Source organism: Microtus pennsylvanicus, chromosome 14, assembly GCF_037038515.1.
Source record: "Microtus pennsylvanicus isolate mMicPen1 chromosome 14, mMicPen1.hap1, whole genome shotgun sequence".
NCBI lineage: Eukaryota > Metazoa > Chordata > Mammalia > Rodentia > Cricetidae > Microtus > Microtus pennsylvanicus.
Genome location: NC_134592.1, coordinates 33732913 through 33753825, shown reverse-complemented (window position 1 = coordinate 33753825; position 20913 = coordinate 33732913). Strand labels below are relative to the sequence as shown.

The window sequence follows — 20913 nt, the reverse complement described above, 5'->3', positions numbered from 1 at the left end:
GTTTTTGTTTTTTCGAGACAGGCTTTCTTCTCTGTGTAGCTTTGTTTTAGGTTTTGTTTGTTTTATGATGTTTTTCTTCCCAAGTTTTAATTGCAGTATTTTCATTATATCCTTATATATGCCAAAATGAACTTTTTAGAATTTCCATGTCTCAGTGATTGAATGTACTTGGGTTATTTGATTTTATATCACTAACACCTTTGCTGTTTAAATTGCTAGGTTTCAAGCTTCATGTATATTTTCTATTGAATATATTCTCTTACTTTTTTCAAATAAAGCTCTTTGATGCAATCCAAGATTTTTCCAAAAACTGAAGAGAAAAACCCAGAAGACCCTCTATCTGACGTGAAAGACCCACTGCCAGAAAAGCTTAGCAATTCTGTTGTAAGTGTCTCATTTTAGATGATAGTACTTATGATGAATGACTGTTAAATACTCAGTACTTTTGAAGGTCTTTAGTAATTGGAGGAAATACAGCATTGTTAAATATTACTCATTGTATTCAGTCCAGATTTTAACATACTGGTTAAGCATCCTCCTTCCCAAAAGTCCAGAAGAATCTGGATCAGAATCTCAAACTGTTGGAATGTTGACATGATCACACCATGGAAAACTACACATTTGGTCTGATGTGATCAATCATAGGTTCACTTACAGTACTATTTACTGTGACCTTCTGCCTGTTAGGCCCACAGGAAAAAATAAACTTCATTTACTTATCTATCTATCTATCTATCTATCTATTTATCTGATTTATTTATTTTTTATGTGTGGCTCATCTCCCCAAAGTATGTCATGTTATATATAAAATACCCCCAAACCTGCAAACATCAGCAGTCTCTCATACTTCTGGTCCTAAACATTTTGGATAGGATATAGTTAGCCTGCATAAGAAAGGTCCTGTTCTCACACGTGGTCACAGTATGGAAGAATATGTCAGAAGGTTTCATGTAGAGCAAAATTAAGTCATTTCGTTGATCCTTCCCGGGGGCACAGGGGTCTGAAAGTTGAATACAGGAGGCAGTAACTCTTTATCCTCAGCTCCCCTTCCATGGTTTCATTTACTGGTGGTCAACTACAGGCCAGAAGTAGAAGCTGGAAAAGTCCAGAAATAAAGAATCTGTAAGTTTTAAATTGTACACCACTCTGAGTAGCAGAATAAAATGTTGCGCAGTTCCACCCAGACATGACGCATACCCTCGTCCAAGTGCTGCTGTGCAGACCGCTAGCACCCATCAGCTACTTAGTAGACACTCGGTTATCGGTACAGCTGGAGGGTAGAGTCCCCTTAGTAGTTCTAGGTGTCCGAGAGGGTCATAGAACTTATTGCCTACAAGTAAGGGCAGACTGCTGTTTAAACTGTTTAACATAAGTTAGATTTTGTGATTATTCCTCTTGGTTTTAAAAAAAAAACACCTCTGTCTTGTGCTTCGTTTCTCAAGGGCACTGTAAAAAGTGTATTTGGGGGCTGGAGAGGTGGCTCAGCAGCTGAGAACAGTGTTGCTCTGCTGAGAACCTGGGTTCAGCTCTCACCACCCTGGTGGGAGCTTGCATTTGCCTGCCGCTCCCATTCCAGGAGACCTAGCACCTGGTTTCTGCAAGCACTGCTCACGTGTTGTAGACAGACATGCATACAGGCAAGACACCTATCCACATAAATACATGGGAAACTTAAGGTGAGGTTTCCAGGTCAAAGAAAAGAACAGTCTGCTAATATATACCTATTAGGGTATTTCTTCTCAGTTCATTTTAGTGGTCCATAGTGTCACTTTGTTCCCTTGAAAAGTGAATTCTAGAGGTTCCTGTCTATTATGTAGGGCAAAACACTGTTTTCTATTTTATTTTAGATTGTTTTTCTTTTGTTGTGCTGGAGATTGAACCCAGAGTCTTGCTTGCAAGGAAAATACTCTACTACCAAAACTATGTCCCCAGTTCCTCCTTTTAGATGATTTATGTCTGAATGTTGAACTTACCCTGGCATTAATTGGACATAGCATTTATTTCAGTGAATATGACTACTCACAGCTTTCTAGAAAATTAGAAGTAACAGACTATCTCAAGATGAAATTGAAGCACATTCTCTGAGTTTAGTTTCTGTGTTCATGGTAAGCATAGTGGAATGTCAAAAGCAGCTTATATGTCTGCTGATCAGTAGGTGGCCAGGGATAGCAAGAGGATCCTGTTTATTACTACAGAGTTGGGATGCTTCTAAAATTTCAAAACCTGACATGCTCCCAAATCATTCAAAAAAAAAAAAACCAACCACAACAAAAAACCCACCTTGGATTTTAGAACATTTCTGATTTCAGATTTTTCAGTTCAGGGATCCTCAACTGGCAGAATCCAACAAGTGCTGGAGGCTTAGTGGAAGCCAGAATCAAAACCACGTTTGGTCCTAAATTTAAATAAGGGATTCTCAGCCCTGAAAGCCACTGGAAGAACCCGTCCTAAGGAAGATAGGGAGTGCGCATGCAGTCAGTGTTGGTGCCCCAGAAGATCAGCTCTTTTTGTCAATAGAAAAGCAAAGTGTACTGACCCATGAGGGACAGTCTTCTAAAAGACTCTCCGTTTACAGCATTAAAAAGTAGGCAAGTGTTTTTGTTTTCTGACGTACAGTGCTAAGCTCTGAGGAAACCCCAAATACGAGAACATTGAGGAAGGAAACAAGATTTATTCTACATAATTATTTTATACAAAAAATACCTAGAAATGCTTGGGAGGTGGAGTCAGGAGGCTCGGGCATTCAGGGTCATGCTCAGCTGCTAATGACTTGGAGCCAGCCTGGATTGCAGGAGACCCTATCTTAAAAACAAAGAAGTGTGTAATTGTTTCATGATTGCCCTCTGCCCCACAGAGTGAGCGTCTGCAGTCTGACCTGGTGGTGTGTGTCGTTATTGGCGTGCTGTATTTTGCTATCCATGTCAGCACGGTGTTCACAGCACTACAGGTAAGGAATCCTCTTGTTGATAGAAAGTGACCCAACTGCTGTGTGATGCTGTGGCACTGAAGTCCTTGAGTCCTTCAGTCTTTTTGTTTTGTTTGGGGTGAATGATTTTAGTAGTAAGTTTTGTTCCCTCATATTTTTATATACATATACTGTGTATTCTTGTCACACACCCCACCTCTCTCCCAGCCCTCCCTCAAATCTCTTTTCCCTTCTCAGTATTGATTTTGTTTAGTGTCCTGTGTAATCGAACCAGAACCTAAGTTTGGAACTAATTAGGAGAACCTGGTGGACTTATCAAGGGTACACAACTGACTCCTGTGCCCCCTCTGTTCTGGCGTCTGTTGGGTGCCACAGTTCAGCAGGGTAGGGACCCATGAGTCCTCTCCCATCCCTAGCCGACTGTTAGGAGGGCCTGACTTCTGTGAACCCAGGGCCGGCATACATAGCGGGTGCCTCTGGAAATATATGAGTTTTTTTTTAAGTATTTTATTGTGTTTTTCCTGGGCTGTAAATCTTTGTGAGTGGCTTAGGAGCTTTTCCTGTTACTACAGTAGTCTGAGGTGAGCCGTGTGCAGTCATCTGAGGTGACTTGTATGCAGTGTTCATTTCCTTACTGCAGTAGTCTAAGGTGAACCTTGTGCAGTTCTCTCAGGTCTGATGGATCATGTCTCTGCACCCTTCCTATTTCCAGCTCTTCCTTCCACTCTCCTTCCACAGTGTTCCCTGAGCTGTAGATGGGAACTGTGAAGCTACCTGTTTTAGAGTTGGGCCCACGTCTCTGGCTTGTTCTCTGCATTTGGGGCAGAGTCTGTGCTCACACTGTTCGTCGTAAGGATAGGTTTCCCTAGCTAAGGCTGGGAGCTGCTTTTGTGTATAGGTATAAACACGTGTATTTAGAAGGCAGTTTGCTCCTGTTTCAGTGTAGTTAACCATCAGAAATACATTCCCTGCACGAGCCTGCCACATCCCCAGACGTGAGTTGCTACCAGGCTTACAGTACCAGACATTGGTCCCACCACATTCTCTCTGGAGCAGGTCTCAAATGCATTCAGAGAGCCATATGGGAATTTCTGAGTGGATGCCAACAGTGTAAATTTTACCTTGTTGGGTGTTAAATTTTGTGTTTCCAAAAGTACTTGAACATTGTCCTTAGATACCGTTAAGTACTTGTTAGCATTCGATCCCCTAGGGGCTTGCTTTTGTTAAAGCAGTTTCTGTGGTGGGATGGGGCCAGCTTTTGCTAGACCATGTATTTCCCATCACTAAGGGTAGGCAGCCTTTAGGCCTCTGCTTGGTGCGTGTGTTCCTTAACATTTCCCAGGCTTGTGAGGGTGGCACTTTTCCAACCACGTGATAGTATGCTTTCTTGCTTGATGCCCTCCTAGGATTCCTCATAGCTTCCTTGTGTGTGGGGGTTCCCATTCCCATGTATACTTGAAGGGCTGTCTGCAGATCTCAAGCATCTCCTCTGCACTTTCCCTGGGTTCATGGGAGCCATGAGCAGGGCAGGTATAGCCCCTTCCTTGGTTCCCTGTCCTCTGGGCACAGGCTTATTTCTGTAGATCTTACCTGATACAGAACACTGGGCCGTGTGTTCTGTTTAGTGTTGGCTCTTTTTTTTTTTTTTTTTTTTTTTTTTTTTTTTTTTTTTGGTTTTTCGAGACAGGGTTTCTCTGTAGCTTTGGTGCCCGTCCTGGAACTAGCTCTTGTAGACCAGGCTGGCCTCGAACTCCCAGAGATCCACCTGCCTCTGCCTCCTGAGTGATGGGATTAAAGGCGTGCGCCACCACCGCCCGGCAGTGTTGGCTCTTTTATGTGGGAGATCAGTCGCTGTTATTCCTCCTGGACAGTTATTTAATAGTGTTAAATATGTTTGCTTGGTTTTCTGCTCTCCAGTTTGAACTACAAATTCCTGAACTCCCTCAAAGTGCAGCTGGACACTCCTTCATGTTTAGGGGCCTCAGGGTTTCTAAATGTATATGACTTGGTTTTAATATTAGAAAAAAGGTGTTAATTCCTCCTTCTGTGAATCTAGTTGTGCTGGGCACCTGCCTCTGACAGCACAGCATGCAGAGACAAAAGATAAAGCCCTTTCGTCTGTTCATTCTGTTCCTCTCTCGGACTTAGCTTACGTCCCTTATCTCTCCTAGTTTGACAGTTGAATCCCTTGCTCAGATAGTCACACAGAATATTTTTGGGGTTTTTTTTGTTTGTTTGTTTGTTTTGGTTTTTCGAGACAGGGTTTCGCTGTAGCTTTGGAGCCTGTCCTGGAACTCCCTTTGTAGACCAGGCTGGCCTCGAACTCACAGAGATCCTCCTGTCTCTGCCTCCCAAGTGCTGGGATTAAAGGCATGCGCCACACAGAACATTCTTGAAGCAGGAAGCAGCACTTCTAGTCTCTTTCATTGACTCTAGTGTCAGACACCAAAATAATTACCATATTTCAGATGTGCATTAGAGTCAGCTGACATTCAGTGGCTCATTTGGACAGAGAAAGCTACAGGTACAGAAATGGTAAGCTGTGGTTTTTAGATTCTAAGAGCTGTTCTCCATTATCGAATGAGAAAACGGAACCAACGATCCGAGAACTCTGCAGTGAGCCTGGCGGGGCACCTAACACCCTGAACTCTTTGTTTCAGCCTGCTCTCAAGTACGTGCTCTATGCACTGGTGGGCACTGTGGGCTTTGTCACCCATTACGTGTTGCCCCAGGTGAGGAAACAGCTGCCGTGGCACTGCTTCTCCCGTCCTCTGCTGAAGACGGCCGAGCACAATCAGTATGAAGTTCGAAGTAAGTAGTTGGTTAACCCCTTGGTCTCGTGGCTCACTTCACCATGCCCGTAGGTGAATTAGACGGGTGCCATTGAGCCACACGTTGGTGAGCCGACGTCTCCTGTAGGGCACCGTCTTCAGCTGAAAGAGCACCTTCTCAGCATAGACGTCGTGCTCTGACTGTTCTCAGCCTGTCACTGATGGGTCTTCCGCGTGACTTCTCTCTCTAGCAGTCCCTAATGTATATACAGACAACCCACCCCTCCCCGCCTCCAGTCCTCTATTTGAAAGGCTTTAACTTAAGCTGTGGAAGGAAGAAGGCCTTTGTCCATTATTCCACTAGAGACTCTGTTCTCCTTAAGAACGACAGTAGCAGCCTTTCTGCGGTGGCTGCTCGTTTGGGGATAAGGTATAAAATGACTAAAAAGGAGATAGAAGGCCTGTCCATTTAGCAGCTTCTCCCTTGCCACTGTAAACTGTCCTTGTGCATCAGCCCTGTGTGGTGCGGGCCTGTGCACAGCAACTAAGTCAGCCCAGTGAACTGCTGTCAAGAAGGGGACTCACCCAGACATTTAAGATGAGTTGATATTTTTGAAGAACACCGAAACCTTTGAAACTGTAGAACAAAGTTGACTTTCGATCCTCACGATGGGCGTCTTAGTGAAGCAGCACGGTGCCTCGGTGCTGACCACCATCAGACCCTGGAGAGACAGCGGAATACTGACAGCAGGGCACTGTGGAGAGTCTTTGCAAGTCATTCGCCTTTGTCTTTAAATGTGCGAGTGCTCTGCATGTCTGCATGCGGCCAGCAGAGGGCAGCAGATCCCACCGCAGATGGCTGTGAGCTACCATGTGGGCGCTGAGAACTGAACTCAACCTCTGAAAGAGCAGCCAGTGCTCTTAACCGCTGAGCCATCTCTCCAGCCCAATATGTGCCCTTTTTATAAGGGAAAGTTGTATGAAACTTTAAGACTTGGGATTAGCCTGCTTGGCATCAGGAAAGTAGCACAGAGTGAAAGGCTTTCGTTTTTTTATGATGAACTGTTTCTATCCCTGTTACAAATAAATAGTACCAAATAGATCTAGTTTGCTTTTAAAATCAAATTTACTGGTTGTGCATTTCTTTAATAAGTCTAAATTTTTTTCAGATTTTGAATCACCACAACAATTTGACTTAGTGAAAGTACTAAATTATAGTAAAGGTATTTTTCCTTGTACTGATATTCAAAGTAAAGACTTCCTAACTGCCTGCCATACTGTTTTCAGAAAGCCAGAGAGTGGTGATAAGTTAATCTTCATATGCTGCTGGTGATGAGAATGACTTTAATAAACTGGGTGAATCTAAATCATACATATGTATATCTGTAGCATATACCTTATCATTTTAAAACCAGATAATTTAAAGGTCTTATTTGTTTAGAGGTGAGACACAGCCCAAGAATCTTTAATAACTTTTTCTATATACAAATAGAGAAAATGAGAGAAGTCATAGTTAAAATGGGAGGTTTCACTGGAGATGCAGTTCGTGGTGAGCATTCGCCTCCCGTGGCCTGACCCGCAGCTCCACACAGACAGCTTATACAAGTAAACTTACTTACGTGTGAGTCGTGTCTAGGTTGGAAATCTGTGTGTTGGGGGCCTGGGGCGTGGGGTATTTCAGAGCAGTTAGAAATTGACTGTTGAACTACGGGCTGATAGAACGGATCCAAATCTAAGTCAAGTTGATCCTTCTTACCGCACGCCCAGCTGCTCTGATCATTGTGTAAATTGTGATCTCTGGACTTGTTGCCTCATCAGATGCAGCCACTATGATGTGGTTTGAAAAACTCCACGTGTGGCTTCTTTTTGTGGAGAAGAATATCATCTATCCACTGATTGTCCTCAATGAACTTAGCAGCAGTGCAGAGACCATTGCCAGCCCAAAGAAACTGGATGCAGAGTAAGTATAGTCCTCTGATCTGTGTCGTTAGATTCGAGCAGTAAGAAGCAATGCCTTACACTTGGTAAACAGCCTTGAGTCCTTGGTCAAGACCCTTAAACATGGTGTCTCTGGCACACAGCATCAATGGATAAAAGGCTCAGGTGAAAATTTTTTGTCTTTGCTTTTTTGAACATCACTGTTTTTATTGTTCTTGACTTCTTACTGTCAGTCAGTATTCTTAGAAGAGGACACTTGACAAGTAAAGTTAGTTTGGGGGCTGGCCGGATGGCTCAGTGGGAAGGTCCTACTGCCAAGCTTTATGAGCTGAGTCCAGTCCCTGGACCCACATAGTGGAGGAAGAGAACCAGCTTCAGCAAGTTGTCTTCTGCCCTCCACACAAGCTGTGTCAAGTGCGCATGCACGCACGCATGCACTTATGAAAGATAATGGGAAAAATGTAATTTAAGAAATTAAAAATAAAGCTAGTTTTTACTATTAGATGGCAACTTTGGGAGGTGGTTGTTGTGTACTGTGTAAATCAGACTGTGTAGGTGGTCGTTTGTCAAATGATTATCCTGTAATCGTAGTTTAGCTCCATGGTATGGCATGCTAGTACATGTTTTTCATGTAATGAATGCAGCTATTGTTAAAGTGATAAAATTAAACTAGAGAGCTAGGTTTCAGAACTATAGCTTTTTATTTTTAAACATGCTTATTTACGTAGAGAATAAAGAGCATAGTATAAAAAAAGAATACTAATAAAAATAATATTATGTTAGTGCCTTTCAGGATGTGATATGCTTATCATGGAATAAATGCCATGGAAGTCATTGGCGTCTATCTATCTATCTATCTATCTATCTATCTATCTATCTATCTATCTATCTGTCTATCTTCTACCTACCTACCTACCTATCTGGACAAAAGAGTTGACACTGAACTTGTGATCTCCTAAGTTCTGGGATTATGTGTATGCACACCCACCTGGCTCTTATAAATCAATACCAGAGGTTTTAATTTGTTCTGTATCATAAGCTTAGTGAGTATGTGGTAACTTCAGGGTTAGAGGAAGCTGGGTGTTTTCAGCCGCAAACTGACGAACCACGCCAATCTGTCCGTGACAGGTTGGGAGCTTTGATGATCACCATCGCTGGCCTGAAGCTTCTGCGGTCCTCCTTCAGTAGCCCCACGTACCAGTACATCACGGTCATCTTTACTGTGCTCTTTTTCAAGTTTGACTATGAAGCCTTCTCAGAGACGATGCTGCTGGACCTCTTCTTTATGTCCATCCTGTTCAGCAAGGTAATTTTTCACCAGGAGCGCCTGCCTGCAGAGATGCCGCTAAGTGAATGCTTGCTGAGGTCTGTGCTGCTGTTTCAGTTGCCCTGCTGGCTCTTAAGTACTGCTCCTCTTCAGTCACCAGTTACTTTCCCAGGAAGCCGTGCTTGTCACTGTGGTTCATAAGAACCAAAGTCAAATAGGACTTACATGTGGTCTGTCTCCACTACAGCAGTTGGGGTTCAGAAGATTGCTGTCCAATAAACAGTGGCTACTGTGTTAGAGAGGTTGTTGCCTGGCTCCTTGTGACTTTACATTTGGAACAGATTTTCTCCAGTTCAAGGGTATTGTGTCCTGGAATAAAATACGTGCACGTATTAGAGACACCTAGAGTTTCTGCTCAAGGACAGCAGTTTTGTTGCCTCTGCCCTCCTTTGCTTACAGTAGTAACAATACCGTGACTGGCCAGAAGAGGGCAGATAACTCTTAAACACCAGTCCGTAAGTCTGTAGCTTTACATTTAAAAAAAACAAACAAACAAAAAAAAAACATGTTTATATTAAAATAATGCCAGTGTTTTGGCAGTTGATAAATCTTGTCTTATTATGCTATTGGAAAATAATTTCAGGTCATTTCCATGATAGGAAGAAGACACATCTTATAGACCTTCTGTTCTCTGGTTGAAGTGCCTGCTTACTATTTCCTTAACAGCTTTTCCTCTCTTCCCACAGCTCTGGGAGCTCCTCTATAAACTGCAGTTCGTGTACACCTATGTTGCACCCTGGCAGATCACGTGGGGCTCTGCATTCCATGCTTTTGCCCAGCCCTTTGCGGTGCCCCGTATCCTTCACTACAGTGTGTGAGCATGGCTAGTCATATCCTTGATGAGAGCGTCAGTCTGCAGTCCGGCTCCCAGCACACATGCCAGGGATCGTGACAAGCCGCAGGCCTCACAGGCTGTGGAGAACCGCCTGTCCTGGTTTGGGTTGTGCAACTCACAGATCGGCCAAACATGAGGAAAGATTAAGGATCTGTAATAAGTAATGCCATTTTTAAGTTTTGTATTTAAAGTGTGAGCTATGGATGTCATTAAAGTCTAGGAACTTTTAATGTACTTGGAATAAACGAATAGAACATTTTTCATAGCAATCATAATTAAATTTCTGGGTGAAATTTCCATCCTCCTCTTGCCTCAGAAGCACTTTAAAATAACTGATTACTAATGACTCAGGCTGTGTCTGAGTGCAGCCTTTCAAGGCTTGCAGTTTTAAAAAATATTCATTACATGTATTTATTTGTGCGTGTGTGTGCGTGCGTGCGTGCGTGTGTGTGTGTGTGTGTGTGCGTGTGTGTGTCGCATGTAGAGGTCAGCAGACACCTGGGGAGAGTCAGTTCTCTTCCTCCAGCATGCATGCTGAGGCCTGGCAGCAATCATGTCATCTCATGGCAGCAAGCAGTCATCTCATTTGGCCCCAAATTCTGGTTTTGACCTTCATAAAGTTAGACTTGGGTATTTCATCCCAAGATTGACATGTGGGCTTTCTCCCTCTTTCTTTTTCTGTTTGCTGTGTTTGTTCCTTAACCGTTCCCCCGTAGACTCGGCTATGCTGTTTGTTCAGGCAGTGGTATCAGCCTTATTCTCCACGCCGCTAAACCCCTTCCTAGGCAGTGCCATCTTCATCACCTCCTACGTGAGGCCCGTGAAGTTCTGGGAGCGAGACTACAAGTGAGTAATGGGACACACACGACCAGTTTCTGTCCTCTTTACACGGAGAACACATCCTTAGGAAAAATTGGTTTTGATTATAATTTGTGGTGATAAAATACTTTTTTGCCAAAAATTTACAATTCTTTTGTTTGGTTGGTTAGTCTTTGGTTTTGTTTTTCAAGACAGAGTTTCTCTGCATAGCCCTAGCTGTCCTGGAACTCATTCTGTAGACCAGGCTGGCCTCAGAACTCACAGAGACCCACTGGCCTCTGCCTCCCAAGTTCTGGGTTACAGGTGTGTATCACCACTGCCCAATACAGTTTTTTTTAAATTTGAAGATTATATAGTATTGAGGAAATTGATCTTTATTTTCTCATCTTTTTATGTGATTCTTAAAAGTATAGTCCTAACTATACTCTTGTGCGTTTTCTTCAATGACGTCTTGGAATTAGTCCCTGTCAGTAACACTGTGACATGTGATATACAGCATTACACCATTGTACCAGCTATGGTGAGCTATAACATAGTTAGAAATTCTAGAGCTCACCTTTTATAGATTCCTTTGCCTCTTCAGGAAGGAAAGTTTCTGTTCATTCCAACAGTTTCCCGTGCAGACTTTGCTCATTAGACTGTTTAATCTGCTGCTTAGGATAGTCCTTGCCCAGAGTCTGTCCACATATGCTCTTATTTAAGGAAAGTTGCTGAAAGAGGCATTCTCAGTAAGGGAACAAGAACATTTGGGCATGTATTAACATGTTGGGTGTGTAGCTCTCACCGTCCCACAGTGCCTCTCTCTGCACTGCCTGCCATGCAGTGGCGTTTTTACTCGGGAAGATGGTGGTCTCAGGACATTTCTGCTCTGCCCTCTCCTAACACTGCAGGTGGTGGTCACCATTTTGGTGAATTTTCATTACTTTCTATGTCCTATTCTAGGCCAAGTTCTAGCCAGAAGTTATATTGTGTGATATCAATTCTTAACAGTTTGTAGCAATATTTTTGGTACCCATAAAAATATTCAAGATATCATCGTATTTAAATAGAAGTTTTATTCAATAATATTTTCAAAGAACCTCTTTAAAATGCAAGTGTCTATTTATTTAAAAATAGATAATAGCCACTATGTTTATAATTCCAGAACTCAGAAACTGAAGTGTGAGGATTACAAATTTGAAGCCTGCTTGGTCTACCTGACAAGACCCTGTCTTTTTTTTTTTTTTAAAGCATATCCCATATTAACATAAATATCATTTTAAACTAAGAGTATTTTCTCCCTACCAAAATTTTAATAAGATTGCATTGTTTCCAGTTTGGCAAACCTTTAATGTCTTGCTTGCTAAAAGCCAGGTTAGGTCCACACTTTTGTATCCACTCTCTTGCAGTATGTCATTTGATTAAAATGAAGAAAGAAAATTTGTCCTCACAGATGCACAGTTGAAGAAGACTTTTTACATGTTCTGAATGTTTTGTCTGCATATGTGCATGTGCACTGCGTATTGACTGGTACCCGAGGAACTGAGAAGAGGGCACTGGATCCCCTGCGTCTGGAATTAGGGATAGTTGTGAGCCACCATGTGGGTCCTGGGGACCCAACCCAGGTTTTCTACAAGAGCAGCCCATGCTTTTAACCACTGTGCCATCTCTTTAACCCCAAGACAGTTGTAGGTGTCTTTCTTTGATTTTTCACCAAAACACAAAAAGTAAATGGCAGTGTGGTTTTTTGTTTATTTTTGTTGGGGGGGGGGGTTATTTGCTTGTTTTTTTTATTTTGTTTTTCAAAATAGGGTTTCTATGTAGCCCTGGCTGTCCTAGAACCCATTCTGTAGACCAGGTTAGCCTCAAATCCAGAGATTCACCTGCCTCTGCCTCCTGAGTGCTGGGGTTAAAGGCGTGTGCCACCATTGCCTGGAAAATAATTATTTCTTAAAAATAGTTGTGGGGGGGGTGCTGGAGAGATGGCTCAGAGGTTAAGAGCATTGCCTGCTCTTTCAAAGGTCCTGAGTTCAATTCCCAGCAACCGCATGATGGCTCACAACCATCTGTAATGGGGTCTGGTGCCCTCTTCTGGCGTGCAGGCATACACAGAATACTATATACATAATAAATAAATAAATAAATAAATAAATAAATAAATAAATAAATAAATAAATAATCGTTGTAGGGTAGATTCTAAAGTGAATCTCGGAGCGTTTAGAAGTTTGTCTTGTCTGGACTGATCCATTCATTTTCTTTGAATGAGATTTTTGCTTGTACATAATTTCTAGCATTTATTGGTCATTTGAAAATGGCATGGTTGAGTAACTTGAACTAGCTCTCCAAGTCTCCTTAAAAAGGCATTCACGGTGTCACCAATCTCAGAAGAGTCGTGAAGTATTGCTCTAGGAAGTTGTCACACTCATGGCTGGAATACAAGTTTTCCAAAACTAATTTTTGTTTTTGAACTGCCTCCATGTTTCCCTTAAAGTAATGGGCTTGCCTTGTCTGTGCTGCGGAATGCCTGTAAGGCAGCACATCTGAGTAGTCTTACACTTTGCTCACCGTCTTGAAGGAACTGGTCCTTAGGGGAAAGTCACCAGTTGAACTGGTAGTAGTCCCTCCAGACAGTGCAGCATTTCAGGGCGGGTGGAATGCTTTCTGCGTTGTCTCGTCTTGCATATAGGATAGTTACGTGGCCTGTACCAAGGAGTTGAGAGTTCAGACTTTGAGCTTTGCTCTTTCTTTGGGACATTTCTAGAAGATGAGTTAACTGACCTAACGTGTGGCAGTGAAGGCTGAGTACTGTGTGGGCCCTGCCTTGCTTCATGCTCAGGTACCACTTTGGAAGGCTCTGCTTCTACGCTGCCAGTGCCAGTGTCACGTGGTGAGAAACAGCGAGCGCAGTTCAGTGTTAGGATAGTTCTGACCTGAAAACCGAGAGCCTTTGGTCTGCTGACTCCATTGGGGAAGTTGGCCTTCTGTGGACCACAGGACCTCTGGACGTTTCTAGGTGTGCGTTCCCTGGGAAGAGACTTCCATAGAGGTGCACTTGGGAGAGCTGTATGCAGTCTGTGTTCTTTTCTTCTGGTCATTTCTGTTGGCAGTACACTCGTAGATGTCTTTTTAGGCTCTAGTGAAACATGAACAGGGGAGAGCTGTTGTGTTTATGTGTTGTGAAGATGCAAAGGAAGAAAATAAAAATTTTAACTGTAAGTCTGTGCTGTCAAGTTGGTTATTATCTAATCATAGCTTTTCCCCAGAGGTTTTCCTACAGAAATGGAATTTATCTGTGTCTTGTAGTTTTTCTCTTGCCTTTTTTTTAAAGTATAAAATACTAAAAATGTTTTGTTTTGTTTTCTTCAGCACAAAACGTGTGGACCATTCAAATACCAGATTGGCTTCTCAGCTTGATAGAAATCCAGGTAATAGTCCTGTCTGTAACGAGGCAATCAGAGGATTTGCTTTCTGTGTGTTCCTGTACACGTATCCGTGCGTGCACACACACTCACACACCCAGCCTCTCAACGTTCATAGCTTCACTCCCTGCTTGCTCTAAACCCTCTAAAAGTTGTTCTGTTTGACACAGGATCTCTGTGTAGCCCAGCCTGACTTCAAACTTTCAGTGTAGTACAGACTGGCCTTTAATTCACTATCCTCCTGCCTCAGCCTCCTGAAGGCTTGGATTACAATATTAATTTCTTGAAAACCATATATCCATTTTTTTTCCTTTTTACCTTAGCAAAGCGTAGCATATATGAACTAGAATATTTCCAGTGTATATACTGTTTCTTGATAGGGTGTATCTTACGAATGACAACAAAAATTTTACATATGTCATTTGAAGATAGTCCTTATGTAAGCTAAGTAGAAGTCAGATGAAAACTGGATAAGAATGATGCGCTTGCCAACATGTGTCCTTCCTTACACCTTTCTCTCAAGTGTTAAGTAAATATTAAAATTGAATTTTATTTAATTAATTGTGTGCATAGATGTCCTGGGGATTTTCCAATACTCACCCAAGATACTGATTCAGTGGGCAGAATTTTGGTTGTGGTATCATTATCCAATGTTTGGTTTTTAGCTTATTTGGGACATCTCATTTTATCAACCAAATCCTAGGAACCTTGCTGCTCCAATTATATGAAACTAATGAGTTAGTTAATTAGCTCAGGAAACTATTTATCATTGCTCCCAAATAGACTGGAATATGTTTCCATTTAATGCATAAATTTCTTCAAATGCTCTGTCCATCTGAGAAACCAAACTCTAAGAATCAAATTGATTTTCAGTTATAAAATTAAACTAGGAAGAGCCCCTTACTTGGCATTGCTCACTTACAATCTCATGGAGGAGAAAAACCATTTCCAGCATATGCTCACACGGGCTTGGAATTCTCAGATGCTGGTAACACCATCCTTAGGAAGAAATCACACACCTTTTTTATGGCCAGACACATAACTGGATGCAATTAGACTCTCATTTCCCCCTCATTGTCTTAATGTATAGTTAGTGTAAGTTTAAAAAAATTTCCAAGCCTTGAATATTTGCTCTTCTCCGATACTTAGACTACAGCCCAGGTGTTGCTGCTGGGGTGGGATGCCAGCGAAGGTGGTTGGGGCTGTCGTGAATCCGTGGTGCTTTTGCTTGTGCTTTTCTTCAGTGTGACCTCATGTCCAGCTCTGCAGGTGCTGCCGTGTCTGCTGCACGGGAGCTTTCACAGTGTTTGGGTTTTGACTCATTTCTCTTTGTTTAGTTTTGTTTTTGTTAAAATCTTACATAGTCTTACCAACTTCCTTTACCAGATCATCTTTTTGTTTCTTGGATTCTGTATCCTGTATATTTTAATGGAAAGGTGTGTTTCATTAAATGACAATAACAGTCCTTGAATCATAAATAATGCCAAAGGGTGCATCCAATCGGATCCCTGAACTGCACAAACTGAAACCCTTAGAGGGGTGTTAGGACTCCTAACTCTTTAGGGTTTACTTTCTAAGTGCACATGAGTGTGTGTGCGTGAGTGTGTGTGTATGTGTGCGCGCGCACCCCGATGCTAGAAGAGGGCACTCCTAGAGCTGGCATTGACAGGGGCTTGTCAGCAGCTGAAACTCAGATCCAGCCCCTTGACTTTAACCCTGGATTCTGAAAAGTTGTGCATTATCTTATGTGTGTTGATGAGGTTTCCACTGCTGTGATAAAATACCCAAGATAAGCAGCTTCAAAGAAGGGTGGATGTATTCTGTTCACAGTGTCAGAGGTGCAAGTTTGTGGTTGCCTGGCTCCATTGAGCTATGTGCTGTGGGCTTGTGTTGAGGCGGAACCTCAAGACCAGGAGCATGTGACTGCGGAGTTGCTCTTGCCAGGATGCCAGTCACTCTCGCAGCCTTGTCCCCATGCCATGCTTCCTTTTTTTATTTTTATTTATTTTATTTTTTGTGTTTTGAATACATCCCAGAGTTTCCCCTCCCTCCACTCTTCTAGTCCCCTTACCTCACCCCCCAGATACACTTCTTCTCTGTTTCCCTTCAGAAAGGAGCAGACCTCCCTGGTGTGGGAGGTCCTTCTGTCTATGTGTTGCTTTTATTGGTTAATGAATGAAGAAACTGACTTGGCCTATAGCAAGGTAGAACTTAGTTAGGCAGGGAAAGTTAGGGTGAATGCTGGGAGGAAGAGGGCAACGTCAGAAGAAGCCATGGAGCCACTGCCAGAGACAGATATGTTAAAACTTTGCCAGTAGGCCATGAGCCTCGTGGTAAAATACAAAATAGTGGAGATGGGTTATTTCTATATGTAAGCACTAGCTGGCAATACGTTTAAGTAATTGGCCAAGCAGTGATTTAATTAATACAGTTTCTGTGTGGTTATTTCGGGAATCTGGGCAGCCGGGAACACACTAGTGGCCTCTTACAGCATCTCCCCAAGATATAAGCTGAACACAGCATAAGAAGTTACAATAAGACTAGGCACAAACCCTCATATCAAGAGAGAATGAATGAGGCAACCCAGTAGGAGGGAGTCCCATGTGCAGGCCTAAGAGTCAGAGACACCCTCCAACACACACTCCCATTGCAGGGAGTCCCACTAGAACACCAAGCTACACAACCCGCAAGGTATGTGCAGAGAACCTAGCCCAGACCGTCCATGCAGGCTCCATGATTGTCAATTCAGTCCCTGTGAGCCTCATGAGCCCTACGTAGTTGATTCTGTGTGCCATGTTCTCCTGGTGTCCTCTACCTGTCTCTTTCTTACAATCCCTCCTCCCCTTCTGCGGAGTTCTGAGCTCCAAGGGGAGGTACCCACTGGAGATCTCCAGTTGGGGCTCTCTGCCTAATGTTTGCCTGTGGTCTTTGCATCTGCTCCCATCAGCTGCTGTGGAGGCCTCTGTGATGATGATTGGGCTAGGCACTAATCTGGCTTCTGGAAGCTGGCACAGCCTTTGGTAGAGCTGCCGTACTTCCTTCTGCTTCGCACCACCTCCCACTGATGTCACATGGCTAGGCATGAGCCTTTGTGGGACGTGGTACGCCCAAACCATAACACCGATTTGTTTTTGTGTACAAATTGTAGAGGTGTGGCATGCATCTTTCTTTTTCTTGTGAAAGAAATGTAAACACAGCCATAGAGGAATTTAGTTTTAGATTGTTCATTTGTTTTGTCTCACTCGGTATCCCAGGCTGGCCCCAAATCTGTGGCAGTCTTCTTGCCTCCCTCTCTTGAGTGCTGGGATTGCAGCTACATTGACTAGCTAGTTTTAGTATTTTTAATGATCTTGTTCATCAATACAACAGGTATTTAAAGTGAAATCAACTTTTCTTAAAATCTTTTCTTACAGGGTCAGATGACAACAATCTGAATTCCATCTTCTACGAGCATCTAACCAGATCCCTGCAGCACAGTCTTTGTGGGGATTTGCTGTTAGGAAGGTGGGGAAACTATAGTACCGGGGACTGTTTCATCCTTGCCTCTGACTATCTCAATGCATTAGTACACCTGATAGAGATAGGCAACGGCCTGGTCACTTTCCAGCTGCGGGGACTTGAATTCAGAGGTAAGATGTCCATTGCCCCTTTACTTTCAGAGAGCGCCTAAGTTTTCTATGTTTAAATCCCAAATGAGAAGTTCAGAATTGGCTGCTGGGGGATGGCTTAGCTGCAAGAGCATTTGCTGCTCATCCAGGCTGAGGTTTAGGTCCCAGCACCCAGATCAGGTGGCTCACGACTCCGATTCCAGGAGATCTGACACCCTCTCCTAGCCTCCAAGGGCACTTGCATGTGTGTGAGTACGTGTACATGTGCTCAGGGACACGCGTGTATACATCAAATTATAAGTAAATCTTGGGGGGAAGTTAGAAAATAGATCCCTGCGATTGTAACACGGTATTGGACCCCTCCACCCAAGTCTCATTGAAAGAAGAGTGATGTTGGTGCTGTGGGAGATCGGCCAGCTCGCCTGCAGGTGCTGCCTCCTTGCTTGTTCTTCACTTGCCAGGCCCCTTGTCACCAATTGTACATGTCTGTTCAAGGATGAAGGTGTAGATAGAACACTGAGTTTTTGTGAACCAGAAAGTAGTTAACTGAGCCATCATAAAATGCCCTACCATTATCCTCAACAGTTGTTGGTGCTGGTGTTGTTTTCAAGACAGGCTATTGTGTAGCCCTAGCTGTCCTGGAGCTCACTATGTACACAGGCTGGCCTCAAATTCATAGAGCTCCACCTGCCTCTGCCTCCTCAGTGCTGGGATTGAATTGTGTGCTGCTACGCCCAACCCTCTATAGTCTTCTCAATTAAAATGAAATCACATAACCTAAAAACAACTGTTTAAAAAAAAGGAAGTGGTGACCTTTAGTGTACATTCACAGTGTGCAGCCGCCATCTCTAGTTCCAAAACATCATTACTGCAAAGTAAAACCTTGAATCAGTTATTCCTCATTGCCCCCCACCAGCCCTCTGTAATTCTGTGTGCTGACAAACCAATCAGTTCTTTCTCCATAGAAAATCATACATTCAGAAAAATACCAACTTGGGTTATCAGATCCTGCAAAAATAACTAGTTTATCTACATGAGTGGTATACATGAAGTTTGTTTTATGGAGATTTCAAGTTTTGTTTTTGAATATATTTCTAATGAGGATTATGCATCTGGAGAGTTTTAGCCTAGTTTCTAAGAAGGTCTCTGTGGTGTTTTTAGTTTGTAAGGAAAACAAGGAAGCATTTTCTTGGGAAAAGAGCCAATCAGAGGATAGTTTCTCTTGTCAAGGTAATTGGCCTGGGAAGTGCCCAGGAGATGAACAAACTGTACTCTGCTGTGTCTGTTTCCATGGAGCTCCTATCCTGACGGGGTAGCATCCGTCCACTGTTCACTGGTGATGAGTGCACATCTTTAGGGGAGGAGCATCTGCTCATTGGCCTTTGCTTGATGTTAATGCAGTTATAATACCCATTAAAAAATTGTGGAGAATCATTAGTGGAAACTAAAGCACTACTTCATAGCACAAATCCCAGGCCTTCATGGCTAAAGCACGCTGTGCTTCTACAGATGACAGAGTCGGCCTGGGCTCTGGAGTTCGCTGCGGTTTGGTGGAGACTACCCTAAGGCAAATCAGTCATATACCCTGAATTGCCAGAAGAGGCATCTTTTCTAAATTGTTGGTGCTCAGTAGGCATTTATTTTCCCAGTTGCTATTTTTGTTTACCTTTGTCTATAATGATCTTGTCTTTTTTGAAGGTACCTATTGTCAACAGCGAGAAGTGGAAGCCATCACAGAAGGTGTGGAAGAAGATGAAGGATTTTGCTGCTGTGAGCCTGGCCATGTTCCTCATGTGCTGTCCTTTAATGCTGCATTTGGCCAACGCTGGCTGGCTTGGGAAGTGGTCGTCACTAAGTATATTCTGGAGGGCTACAGCATCACAGACAACAGTGCTGCTTCCATGCTTCAAGTCTTTGATCTCCGCAGAGTCCTTACCACGTACTATGTCAAGGTAAGGGTGTGTGCCTCAGACCTGAGCACCGGAGGGCTTTCTTTGGAAAGAAACACACAGGCACATGCACACACATGCATGCATTCGTACGCACACACACATGCACACACAAAGGCCTATGTACATTTATAGTCATTCATTCATGTATGCATCCATTCATTTTTGCTATGCTAATAGTATATGCGTACCAAAGATGAAGCTCGGAGCTAGGTAAGTACTCACGACTCCCCTACCTTCCTCTTCCTAGCCTTTCAAACTTGTGCTTTGTTTCTGAGCAGTGATTTAAATTGTCTAGTATCTAGAGAACTCAATTTAAATATACCCATGGAAAAAAATAATGATACACCCCACCCCACGCAGGTCTTACTATTTCTTGTTACACTAATAACTGGAATTCATAGTTTATGGTTTAGGACTGTTGCGTATTCATGCACATGCATGGGTTTGCACGGCTCTTAAGACACTTAGATCTACAGTCAGGTGGAGTTGACAGAAGTTTCCAGATTTTCTGAAGGTCACATTGAGACTATGAAGCTCAGTCCTAGATGAAAAGACTTATCAGGCCGGAGGGCAAAACCAGACCCCCTCATTGGCCAAGCATAGTCCTTTATAGGTGAAGAGAATTTTTTGTTTTTGTTATTGTGGGTTTGTTTTGTTTGACCGAGTATCACTGTATAGCCCTGGTTGCCCTGGATCTTGTTATCTAGACCAGATTGATCTGGAATCTTCAGAGACATATGGCTTCTGTATCCCTGTTGGGATTAAACGTGTCTCACAAGACCCAACAAAGTCAGTATTTTTAAGAAAGGAGTGTGTGGTAAGCCATGCTTTTATGATTGCACATCTGAATTTTTTCTGTTTTTCATTATAACCACTAAGTTCTGGATTTGTGCTGATTTCAATGGACCTTGAGTTAGACCCAAGAAGCTAAAGAACTTGATTTGCATTTTTCTTAACTTGGGTGTTTGTGCCTACGTGTGTGTGTGTGTGTGCATATGTGTATGAGTCTTCATGCATGTGTATGAATGTGTGCCTCCTTTTATGTTTGTTTTTTACTTTATTTCGATTTTTATTTTATTTTATATTTATTTTATTTATTTATTTAGGAGCACTAAAAGTTTAAATAACTTCTTGTGAGAAAAATTTCAAAATAAATACAGCATACTAATTTTCCACCTCTTTAAAAATACCCTGAATTTAAGCACTGAAATTGATAGGCTACAAGTTGCCTTACCAGATTTATGGTGTTAATCCTAAGATTCTCAAGAGAAAGAACAGTTCTACAATTTTGAGCCAAATTTGAAGCAAACTTTAATTAAATGCAGGCCACAAAGATGGT

General features: G+C 42.7%; 1 protein-coding gene across 7 annotated transcripts in view; it reads left to right on the top strand.

The window, feature by feature from the left end:
• The window catches only part of Pcnx1 (pecanex 1), a 145354-nt gene that overhangs the window by 107459 nt on the left and 16982 nt on the right, over nucleotides 1–20913 (top strand). For all 7 annotated transcript variants that reach the window (XM_075948287.1, XM_075948286.1, XM_075948285.1 and 4 more), the window contains 10 exons: nucleotides 279–384; nucleotides 2855–2947; nucleotides 5587–5737; nucleotides 7516–7657; nucleotides 8764–8941; nucleotides 9649–9757; nucleotides 10514–10643; nucleotides 13962–14020; nucleotides 17428–17643; nucleotides 19321–19574. In XM_075948287.1, the coding sequence (XP_075804402.1) occupies nucleotides 279–384; nucleotides 2855–2947; nucleotides 5587–5737; nucleotides 7516–7657; nucleotides 8764–8941; nucleotides 9649–9757; nucleotides 10514–10643; nucleotides 13962–14020; nucleotides 17428–17643; nucleotides 19321–19574 (1438 nt within the window). The remainder of the gene's footprint in view (nucleotides 1–278; nucleotides 385–2854; nucleotides 2948–5586; nucleotides 5738–7515; nucleotides 7658–8763; nucleotides 8942–9648; nucleotides 9758–10513; nucleotides 10644–13961; nucleotides 14021–17427; nucleotides 17644–19320; nucleotides 19575–20913) is intronic.